The sequence below is a fragment of the Manis javanica genome, chromosome 1, assembly GCF_040802235.1.
Source record: "Manis javanica isolate MJ-LG chromosome 1, MJ_LKY, whole genome shotgun sequence".
In the NCBI taxonomy this organism is placed as follows: Eukaryota; Metazoa; Chordata; class Mammalia; order Pholidota; family Manidae; genus Manis; species Manis javanica.
Genome location: NC_133156.1, coordinates 154596407 through 154608812, shown reverse-complemented (window position 1 = coordinate 154608812; position 12406 = coordinate 154596407). Strand labels below are relative to the sequence as shown.

The following is a 12406-nucleotide window of genomic DNA, read 5'->3' as shown; positions in this document are numbered from 1 at the left end:
ATCCCTTAACTGCCTCTCGGGAGAAGAGGATGGTACATGCAATACACTTCCTGTGTACAGGCTAGTGTGCCTCTTCCTGCAGCTGTAAGATCAGACATTGAAAGAAAAGGCAGTATGTCAACACCAACAATTATCAGAATGACACAACCTTTGCTTGGCACTAATACTCCTTGGAATTCATTAAGGAAAGGAAAGTATATATTCACACTAGGATAAACTATAGTATGTATTAGATGTAGATGTAGCAAGAACTCATCAATATAATTGTTTGATAAAATCAAATCATTTGAAATAACCTAAATACTCAACAGCTAGGGAAAGGCATAAATCATGATTATATGCATTGAAGTAATGATACAGTCTCTAATACCAAAGAAAACAAAAGTCTATTTTCATCTAGATTATATGTATCTTAATGAAAGAATGATCTTTTTATATTTAGGAATACAGTCTTGTTTGACCAAGCATAATGTTTTAGATGAGCTACATCACAATAATAGTAAGCAGTAAATATTAGCTATTGTGCTAGACACACGCTTAGAAGATAGAGCTATAAATACCTGTATTTTCTAGTTGAAAGCACTGAGATTTGGAGACATTATGTACCTTGCTCAAGATCACGTATTTAGTTGCCTGGTGGGACCAGGATTGGATCCTGGTCTCTGTCAAGCCCAAGCTCTTAACCACACGGGACATGTGAAGTGATACGGCAGGAGGCAGGTATTCTTTTACAGGGAGACCAGCTGAATCAAGGGTGACAGTTTTCAAGGTGACACAAATCACAATTTCCCAAACACTTGTTTGTCCCTTCAGTTATCCAGAAAACATTTATCGTGTGTCCACTGTGGTGCTATGTGCTGATGGGAGCTCATTCATTATAACAATGTGAAGAATAAGTACGTGCAGATGTGGCCAAGATTTGGGAGGATTAGATGACAATAAAATCAGATGGCAGTATGGGGATGTGGTGTGGCTTGGTGTTTTAAGCAATGTCTAAATATTTCGTTTTAATGTTATTTTTCCCTTTTAAAAGTTTTATAAAGAAGAATCCTCAAAAAGTTGCAAAGCTTTGCAACACAGAGAAGACAAGTAGTGATTCTACAACATCTTACTATGGTGATGGACAGTGACTGTAATGGGGTTTGTGGGGGGGACTTGGGGTAGGGGAGAGCCTAGTAAACATAATGTTCTTCAAAAAAATAAAAATAATTTTTAAAAAAAGTTGCAAAGAAAAATTTTATAAAGCAAGAAAGTCATTCTCTTCTGTAAGGTTTGGTGAAAACTTTGGACCAATATCTATGTCAGGATGAGTAAAATCCCTAAATCTCCTTAGACTTACATGCTAATAAAATGATATTTCTTAAGAAGTTAGTCAAGTTTTCACTAATTTTCACATAATGACCTTTTTACCAAATGTCAATATATATTTGCAAAGTTATATTAAAATGTATTGATAAATAATTATCAGTAATCACTGTGCAACTTTGAATTAGGTTTCATGTTTAACTGCAGTAAATACTCATCTCTTTTTAATGCTTCTTCAAAATATCTTTTTTGGTACAGTTGTTTGGTAATAATATTTTAAAAAGTAGAAAAAGTGATTTTAAAAGTACTCATTTACAAATATGAGAAGACTATTATAAATCTTAGTATTAGAACTTTAATAAATATCTCAATAATTAAAGTAAGCTTGCAATGAAAGCATAGTTTAATTCACTTAATATTAAAATGTACTTATATTGTCAATATAATTTGTTCACATACATTCTCTAGTTCAGCTTTATTATAAAGAAAGCATAATAAATTGTTAGCTTTGATAATTCTTTATGTATGTGAATTACAAACTTCTGAAATGTTTTTCCAGTGAGAAATGAGTTTCAGTGAAGAGTTCCTTTTAATGCCAGGTCACTGTGTTCCTCAAACCCTACAACTTAACACTCTTTGTCTGTAAGCAGGAAAAGCAGTCTTACTATTCGCAGACAGAACAAGAATAATTTACTAGTTGCAAACAAAGAATGTGTTCAAATCTGATTTTACTAGGACATCCTACCCAAAAGACAACTCTGTAAGAACTGATAATATACAAACCCCACAGACCCCAGGAGGAAGCACAGCTCTGCAACTCGGGCATTGTGACCAAAGACAAAGCTGATGCGGAAAGAATCCCAACCTGCTCTGCTTTAACCAAGAACATTCAGAATGGGGCACAGAGCAGAAAATGCTTCTGGATTCTTCCTCCCTTTGATAGGGTAGTCTCCCATTGTCCAAGACTTTGCTTTTCATGGTTTCAGTTACCCAGAGTCAACTGCAGTCCGAAGCAGCTGATTCTCCTGCTGACTGGTGGTCAGAAGTTCAGCACCTGCCCAGCCTATGTCATGATGCCTGCGTCCTTCACCGCAATTCCCTCAGGACGAGCATTCATTTTATGGCCTCACATGGCCGTGGGAAGGGCAGTGCAGCACAGTAAGGTGTTTTGGGAGAAAGAGACCACATTCATATAACTTTGTTATAATTGTTATAATTGTTTTATCATAATAATTGTTCTAACTTATTAGTTATTGTTGTTAATCTCTTACTGTGCCTAATTTATGAGTTAAACTTTATAATAGGAATGCATGTCTAGGAAAAAACAGTCCATACAGTTGACCCTTGAACAACAGGGTTTGAGCTGTGTGGATACACTTAGCTTGATTTTTTCAATAAATATATTGGAACATTTTTTGGAGAATTGAGACAGTTCAAAAATAATTTTGGACTAAGTATTAATCCAAGCTAGACAAGGGCAACAAAACATTGATTCACATATAAATCAAGTATAAAAATCAAACGAATAATCACGTCTGACTTGATTGTTTATAGTTCATGATGTGTGATCAAAACCGAAAGTTTCTGTGATATGACTGCCCTTACACTGTTCACCATGTAAGAACTTATTCACTATGTAAGAACTTGTTCACCATGTAAGAACTTGTTCATTATGCTTCAGAAGATTAGAGACTGTTGAGAATTAGACTTGGGGTTGATTAATGATTGTGCATTGAATCCCCTATACAGAATTTTATTGTTGTTAACAACTATTTGATCAATAAATATGAGAGATGCCCTCCCCCCAAAATAATAATAATAATAATAATAATAATAATAATAATTTTGAAGATTTGAGATAGTTTGAAATTCCTTCAAACATGTGAACTGGGTAGCTTAGAAATATCAAAAAAATTAAGAGAAAGGTAAAAGTGCCACAAACACACAAAATATATGTAGATATGAGTCTATTTTATCATTTACTACCATAAAATCCATAGTAAACTGTTAGTAGCTATGTTTATGGGAAGCCAATATTATACATGAAATTTTGACTGTGTGGGGGGTCAACACTCCAACTCCCATGTGTTTAAAGGTCAACCATATTGGGCTGGGTACTATCTGAGGTTTCAGGCATCCACCGGGGTGCTGGAACATACCCCACAAAGTGAGAGGGGACTACTGTATTTATTACTTCCCTTTCCCCAGCAGCGTGCACACCTCCCCCGCCAGCTCCCATCCCGCGATTGGGCTGGTGCTAGGCCAGGGGCTGCTAACGCAGGTGCAAAAAGATGTTATGCTTCTTGAACTTAAGATGTTGGCTGAATCATGTGCCCAAATACCACAGAAATCAGTGAGAGTTGAGGCCTTGCCTATTGGTTCCCAAACTTTAACTCACTAATCAGTATATCCAAGAATCTGGGTCCCAAGATGATAGAACTAACTAACCATACAAACAAAATCTTCTTTTAAGAGGTACATTTACAGTCCACTATTATGTATTTCATTTCACCGTATGTTTTCAGGACATAAAATGAGTCCATTAGTAATGATGGGAGTAAATTTTACAGCTATGTCTCCAAAGAAACAAAAAAGGTAACGTATTTGTAGAATCCTGAGTTCTCCTACAAGCAAAATGCCTATCAGCTTGAGGGCATATCTGAACCTGCAGATTTCTAAAGTTTACGCCACTTTCAAGATACTAAAAAACTGAAGAGTGGCCTACACAGTGTAATCTCCCATAGCATCAGCATCATCTGAAAGCCTGTTAGAAATGCACGTTTGCACCACCTCCGCTGACTCAGAACTCGGGGGGGGCCTGTGCTTTAGAAAGCTATGGTAGTCAGCCTCCAGCACGGCCCCCATGATCCCTACCCCACTATATTCAGGTCTTTGTGTAGTTCTGTCCCACAGCAAGGGGCTGAGTTGTGTTAACAGATGGACTGCAGCCAGTTTGACAGTTTACAACACCATGAAAAGTACTGTGGCCTCCTCCTCGCTCTCTCTCGGATCCCTTGCTTGGGGACGCCACGCTGTGAGGACACCCGAGCAGCCCTGTGGAGAGGCACACACAGTGAGGAACCGAGGCAACAGCCAACCTACAAGTGGGTCTTCAAAGCAGGTCAGCCATCCCAAGCCTGACAGCTTGGCTGCAGCCTCGTGAAAGGCACCAAGTCAAGCTGCTCCCAGATCACCGACCCACAGGAACTGCAAGGTAACAGGTGCTCACTGTTCTTCTCAGTATCTAAGCTTTGGGTGATTTGCTCTGCAGAAGTAGATAACTAATGCACAAGCCCTCTGGGTGCCTGCTAAACTCTGAGAAACACTGAGCTCTTAGGACATTCATTCATTCTCCAAATAATTACTTTCTGTACCTACCATGTGCCGGGCTTAAGAGTAGGATCACAGTGACAGGAAAGGCAGATGCTTCCCAGTCCCCCTGCATCCTGTTCTTTTCCTTCATTGCACTGACCAGTTTGTAACTGTATTTGACCTAGAGAACACACAGCTGTTAGTCTGTCACCTGCTGCACTGCAAGTTCCAGGCGGGCAAGACCTTCGCCTGGCTTCCTCCCCAGCATACCCCTGGGGCCCAGCCTCGTGCCTGGGTGTTAATTCATGTCCACTTGGTAGATGACCTTTCCCTTCCATCTCTACTGCCTTCCTCTTACATGAGGAATTCAGACCCCACAAACAGGACTCTGTTTAAGGGGTGCAGGTGTGTTCCCCTGGGACTCTAACTGCCATCGGCTAAATTTCCACATGCAGAAATGTCTTTTGTGTTCAAGGGTCAACTTATGGAGTCCCTCTATTTTACATGTGCAGATTTATGAACACACATAAGGAAGGAAAATGTGTGCAGTGGGTTTAGAAACATAAATAATTAAGACTATTTTTCACATATGGATAGGCACGTCAATAGAAAGGAGGGATTCAGCCTGCTTGGCCTCCGTGGAGCCCCTGGCTGGAAAGGACATCAGGGAAGCTGCCTCGGTGGTGCTCTTCTCTGACGGGAATGTCCCTCAGGCCCGATGCCTGGGCAGAGCCTTGAAATGTGCACACTGAGACATTTTACCTGCTTAGCAGCTGCACAAGGGCTTCTTGGTTCAGTAACAGACAGGCGTGGTCATGTGGAGGTGGTAAGACAATATGCCAATAGTTCCTAAACATTACCTTAGAACACAAAGGGTATTTGGAAAATACTTTGCTAACAGAAAATAACACACATTGATTTTTAAAAACTCTTACAGCAGAGAGATTGAGATGTGGGTGACTTCATTTTACTACTATTTAAGAACATCAGGTATTAATAAAGCAGACTCTGGCTCTCAGCACATTTCTGAGCAAGATCAATGAAGGGGTGTAAAGATGGCAGCAATATCAGTGGGGCATTCAGTGCATGGCGGTGCTCTGCTGGGACAGCTTGCCCAGGCTCTATCTCCCACCCCGCCAGAGCAGTGAGTATGACCTCATCAGCCACACCTTCTATCACATCTGCGTGCCCCCTCCCCACCTCAGCACAGCCTGCCCAGCAGTGACTGAGTCCTTATCACCTTGCTCTTTCACTCTTGTGTTAGCAAAACTTCGCACTGTCCACAATATTCTGTGATGATGGAGATTCTCTCTGCCCTGCCCAATTCAGCATGTGGCTACTGAGAACTTGAAATGAGGCTTAATGTGATTGATGAAGTGAAGTTTTCTTCTTGTTTAATCCTAATTAATTCAAATTTAAATAGTCACACATGGCTAATGGCCACCATACCAGACAGGTCAGTGCTAGGAAATAACAACTGCAAATTGAATTAATTTGTCTTTAGAAATGTTTTATTATTATTCCTGTTCTCAGATGAGCATACTCAGGCTCAGAGGATTAAGTGACCATGGTTAGAAAGCTAATAAACGGCAGAGAAGAGCTCACACTCAACCCACCCCCACAACCTGCACTCCTGCAGTGATGTCAGACTGCCATCCCCCTTCCTCATGCACAAGAGGCCTCACGGGCAGGCATCAGCTTCTGCAGACTCCAAATTCTTGGTAACCAGCTATGAAAGCAAGCTGGCCATACATACATGGCGTGATTTATTTCAACAAGAACACACAGGAAAATGTTTTTCTCCAGCTATGACTACCTAAGTTGAACCTCTCAAACTATTCATTGATCATGTGAACATATGATAGCCCCCACTGTGCTCCGAAACTTTAGCTCTAATCAAATATTAGCCACATGAATTCATAAGAAGGCAACAGTATGAAAAAGACTTTATGCTTTCTAAAATGCTGTCTAAGCATTATTCCACCCTGCTTACCCTTCGCTGACAAACCGTAATATACTTTGTTTCCTAAATAAACAGGATCCCACAAAACTGCACAGAACATAAAGAACTTAGGATATCAAGAGTGATTTGGAAATAAAATGTCGGAGGTATGACTTTAAAAGCAGGGTAACTTATGATAGAGGAAAATAATATGCACATACTGTAAACTTTGTTGAGTTCTACGTAAAATATTTCACATTACAGTACCATAAACCTCCACAACCTGTGGGTGTCAGTTCAGATGTCCATGTGCCTGTATCCATACAGGAGGATGTGTTATCTCCACAAAATCTTTTCTTTATCAATAGGAATCCACTGCACAGATGATTTAAGGTGCATGGTTGAAAATTCATTGAAATTAGAGTGGAGAGCATTACTTTTTGTGTGTATGTGGACTTTGGTTCTACTACAACTTTTACACTCCCAAGGGGATCTAAGATACTCCTTAATATTACCCTACTTGGACAAAATCACATAAATAATGGGGTGATAGCCAAAACAAAGATAAATAAATGGGGTAAGACCATGAACTTCGAGGACCAAAGCCTGGTGCAAAAATATATAATAAGCCCAGACTGACGATTCTGTTACATAAAATCCATTTTTAGCTTAGAGCTGGTAGATTGTGGTGGTGAGAGCTATACAAAGACCCAGAATTAGTCTCATCCAAGCCTGGACCTTCTTGCAGCAATGCCCTATTTCATGATTCAGCTCCCCCGTCTGGAATGGCATAAGCAATGTGAATGGGGACTAGGTGAGGTGAAGATGGCTGAGGTGGGGCCTGTATACCCTCCCCTGGAACCCAGTGCCCTCAGTGGTTCTGACCCACAGAACACAGCCCAAGTGACCCTGTGCAAGGCTCCAGGCCTCAGCCTTAAAAAACTGGCTCCTGTTTCCTGTCTTTTGGGACACTTGCTGGGAGTTCCAAGCTTCCATTTAGTAAGTCCAGTTACCATGAGACCGCCACGCAAAAGAGCACATGCAGCCGCATGGTCAACAATCCCCCTGGCCTGGCCTACCAGTCAGTCCTGCCAGCAGGACAGCCACGGGAGCACAGCCATCCGGAAAGCAGCTGAGATCACCCAGGGACTCCCATCAATGCCTGTGGACCCAGAGAGTCACCCAGCCAGGTCTGTTCTGACCCATAAAGTCATGAGAGAAAATAAAACAGCTCTTGCTTTCTAATTCAAAATTTTGGGGTAGTTCATTATGCACTAAAAGCTAACTGGAACAGTGTTCCTACTTTCTTCAGTTAATCTGTTCTTCCTCTAAAACCGCCTGTTAATTGCTTGTATTACAGGACACGACTTTGTATTTGTTACATAGTAAGCCCACCCCTGCCAGCCCCATCACTCCAAGTTTCCATACACACCTACCGATGAAGCCAGAAGACGGTGGGTTGGGCTGGATCTTCTCCTTGGTGTTCTCCTGGATAATGTCCCAAAGCTCCCATATGAATTTAGGATGAAGAATGTAAAATGGCTGGTTTGGGTTTCTCTGACGATGCTGAACATATGGAGTGAACAGGTTGTAATCTGGCTTCTTGTACCACTATGAGAAAAAAACCAACACAATCAAGTACAGAGGCCCATACTGTGAGAACACTGTGGGAAAGACACTGTGAGCAGGACAGGGCAGCACAGGTGAGGGGCTGTTTCGGTGCTGAGGGACCAGGCCGATGGTGAGGCGAAGGGAATGGCCCCTCACTTCCACGGCACCTCCTCACCGGAGGAGAGAATGGGTAAAAGGAGAGATGCCTTGTTCCCTAGTAAAATAAGGGAGATGGGCCAGGGCAGGGGCCAGCGGCCTCTCTGTAAAGGGCCTGACAGTAAATGCATCAGGCTTCTCAGGCCACAGAGTCTCTGCTGCAACCACTCCCCTGTGCAGTTGAACTGCAAAAGCAGCTACAGCAGATACACGATGAGGGGAGTGGATGTGCTCCAATAAAACTTTATTTAGAAAAACAAGGTCAGATTTGGCCCATGGCTATAGTGTGCTGACCCCGGGGCCCAATCAGTGTATTTCAAAAGCATGTTTTCCAAATCTACCCCATAGTGACAGAGCGCCTAGCAGTTACCCCCTGGGGTTAGGGCTACGGAAGCCAGACAAGCGCGGCACAAGGGACTCTTTGGAGAAACGGGGATACCGTCTCTTAACTGCTGGTGAGTATATGCTATAAATTTGCTAATACTCATCAAATGTACAGTTACATTGACTGTATATAAATCATTGTGTGAAAAAATGAGTAAGATTGATTTTTTAAAAAACATCTTCAGAAGTGTGTCAAGTGCCACCATGAAACAGGCTTTAGAGAAGGTTGTGGGAAAGACTGGCTTTAGGGCTCCCAGGGTCCCATGAACCCCCAAGACAGACACCTTCAGTAAGTAGTGGGTGTGTATTAAGGTCCAAGTAATATTTCATGGTTGAATGGGTTCTGTGGTTTTAAAAATTCTGAGGTGGACTAGGCCATATCATCTTCAGTCAGTAACCATGTTCCCAAGCTGCTGGGCCCTGGGAGATCAGGGGTCCAGGACCTGCTGGCTTCTTCACCATCCTCCTGCCCCACCCAGCAGGGTCAGAGCTCAGGCCCCACAGGAAGCACAGATTTCACTGTCTCTGCTCACACCCCCGCATCAGAAAGCTCTGTGCCCTGGGCTCGGATGCTTTCAGCAAAGGAAGAAAAAGGATCTTAACAGCCAGAAGCACTCAGTCTGTCCACCATAGCAAAGAAGCTGTCATAACCTAAAACCAGAGAACTTTGGGCTGGGAAGGAAGCTAAAAAGTTCAAACACTCATTTGATGCTTGATTCTCAACAGAAGCCATGTATGAGATTCTGGCTGAATCTGGTTCTCAAAAAATACACATCAAGGCTTTCTGGGAGAGGGGCTCTAACAGATGTACCTGAAGGAAAAATACTCTCCAGGTGATTCTGATTTGCACTCCTGGCTAGGAACCAATTAGCAACCATGCTAGGTCAATGCCCAACCTTCATCTCAAAGTGAATACCGGCAGGACATTCCTTTGGGGGGGACTCATTCAACCTTGGGTGATTCCCCTGCAAAGTTACCTCTTGGTGAGGCCAAGATCTGTTCCCCACATTCATCTTAAGAAGGCTGCATTCTCTTGGCTCAGAACAAGTCAGATGATTCCTGTTGGTACAGCTGATAACATCTGTCATGAAGCTAAATTATCATCCATCTTTCCTGGCCCTTTTTAAGCAAACAAGTACACTGGCTTTTCAGCCAAGTTTTCACAAAGAAATAACGAGCTGCTTGCCTGGATAGGCATAATTTGCCAGAATGTCATGAATATAGCTTGCTTATATTTTGGTAGCTAGTAATAATCTTGGTTATGCTGTATCATATAATATGGAAAAGGTTTTGAGGCAGAAGCCAAAAAGTAACACATTTAGGAAAAGCCTGTAACAGGTTCCACTGAAACAATCATGAGCTGTTGTTGATTCACAAAGTCTAGATTTTCTTGCCAAGCATCTCTTAATTTATTTCAAAAGATCTTGTAACTACTTGGAAGATGATGTAACCCCACCACAGTGGAAAAATTCTGAGTTTAATCAGTCTGACCTTCAGCTTAACCAGGAATTTCTCAATATTTAGACACTGAACATGTGTATTTCATTTTTAAAAAATCCTCCAGGGCAAAAGGCCTTTTTTATTAGACGGATAATGTTCACCAAGAATGCTACTGGAAATGGGTATCAGAATGGTGTGTTTGCATGGGTATTTTTAGTAGTACCCATGATCAGTTTCACTGTCTTGTCAAAGCTTAATCCTTGACTTGCTTCCATTTATTGGTCAGTCAAAGGCACCTTAGGGATGCAGCACCAAAGGAAACACCTACCAGGTTCAGATTTGCAGAATAAGGAGCGGGGTCCCAGGCCACCAAAATCACGTCCTTATATAATGAACTGTCAATGAAGTGATGGTGGGGGTTGGTCAGAATCTGCAAATACAACAAAAAATCATTTCAATACAAGTGTTTGGCGCTTCAAAATGGTATTTGAAAAAGAGATGAAAACTTAAAAAATGTATCAGAGCAAAATTAAAAAAAGAAAAGCTCTTCAGACTGTTTTCCTCTGGGGAAGCAACAGAGGCTGGCATTGCACAGAAAAGCCCTTGAAGGCATGTCTGGGGAAATGAGGATTTGTTTTTACAAACCCACTGATTCTTACATTGTCATCAGCTCTGGACTCATATCTAGTGGTTCTGAATTGGCTCTTGGAAGATAACAGCTGACTAGCTATTTCAGCCCCCTCGTCCACATCCTCTTCAATGGCCTTCACAGGGAATTTGGAGAGAGTTGCAGAAATGGTTGAATTAACATATTTCTACAGTGCCATCCTCAGGACAAATGGGATGCAGAGAGCCAGCAGACACAAGTCAGCCCCAGTATGTCCTCTCTCTGTGGCCCTCTCTGGTCCTGGATGAGTCCTTCGATCTCCTGCCAATCATCTTTTTTTTTTTTAACCACAGTTTTGCGAAAAAAAATAATGCACTGCTTTTCCTCAGTTTTAAACTGCAATTTCTGCAACTTATCAGTTTTTAAATTGTACTCTTTTTCCTTCACATTTTAAAATTTCTGAACTTAGGATGTATCTTTCAGGTGCCATGTTATTTTAATTTGGTGCAGTTTATCTCCTCCTCTCTGAAAAGCTGTTATTAAATGAATGATGAAGGTTGCAATAAAGGCACCTATGAATTAAGGAAATAAGCCAAGTGTTTCTTACCTTGCTGCAGGCTGCCTGGCTCAGGGCACTATGCAGGAAGCTAATCTTTTGATCGGCAAGTAAAGTCATAAATCACTCATTACTTTAAATTTTTCTATATAGTTTGAAATTATAGAAATTGTGGTTTTGATAATTTTGCTATAAATTTAGAAAACTTTCTTATTAAGAACATAAAGAAATATGTTGCATTCCTATACACTAACAATGAACTAGCAGAAAGAGAAATCAGGAAAACAGTTACATTCACAATTGCATTAAAAAGAGTAAAATACCTAGGAATAAAACCTAACCAAGGAAGTGAAAGACCTATACCCTGAAAACTGTAAGACACTTTTAAGAGAAATTAAAGAGAACACTAATAAATGCAAATTCATCCCATGCTCTTAGACAGGAAGAATTAATATTGTCAAAATGGCCATCCTGCCTAAAGCAATCTACAGATTCAATGCAATCCCTATCAAAATACCAATGGCATCCTTCAACACGTAGTTCTAAAATTCATATGGAACCACAAAAGACCCCAAATAGCCAAAGCAATCCTGAGAAGGAAGAATAAAGTAGGGGGGATCTCGCTTCCCAACTTCAAGATCTATTACAAAGCCATAGTAATCAAGACAATTTGGTACTGGCACAAGAACAGACCCATAGACTAGTGGAACAGAATAGAGAATCCAGATATTAACCCAAGCATATATGATCAATTAATATACGATAAAGGAGCCATGGATATACAATGGGGTAATGACAGCCTCTTCAACAACTGGTGTTGGCAAAACTGGACAGCTACATGTAAGAGAAGAAACTGAATCATTGTTTAACCCCATACACAAAAGTAAACTCAAAATGTATCAAAGACCTGAATGTAAGTCATGAAACCACAAAACTCTTAGAAAAAAACATAGGCAAAAGTCTCTTGGACATAAACATGAGCAACTTCTTCATGAATGTATTTCCACAGGCAAGGGAAACAAAGGCAAAAATGAACAAGTGGGACTATATCAAACTAAACAGCAAAGGACACCATCAGTAGAACAAAAAGGCA

The 12406-nt window shown here is 41.1% G+C and overlaps 1 protein-coding gene across 4 annotated transcripts in view; it reads right to left on the bottom strand.

Annotated features, from left to right (window-relative positions):
• The window catches only part of ST6GAL2 (ST6 beta-galactoside alpha-2,6-sialyltransferase 2), a 104665-nt gene that overhangs the window by 18496 nt on the left and 73763 nt on the right, over positions 1–12406 (bottom strand). For 3 of the 4 annotated variants that reach the window (XM_073238820.1, XM_073238819.1, XM_037015569.2), the window contains exons 4-5: positions 10479–10580; positions 7996–8170 (exon numbers count right to left, since the gene is read on the bottom strand). In XM_073238820.1, coding sequence (XP_073094921.1) covers positions 7996–8170; positions 10479–10580 — 277 coding nt within the window. Of the gene's footprint in view, positions 1–7991; positions 8171–10478; positions 10581–12406 lie in introns of all 4 variants that reach the window. The other variant, XM_073238822.1, reaches the window with a different exon arrangement.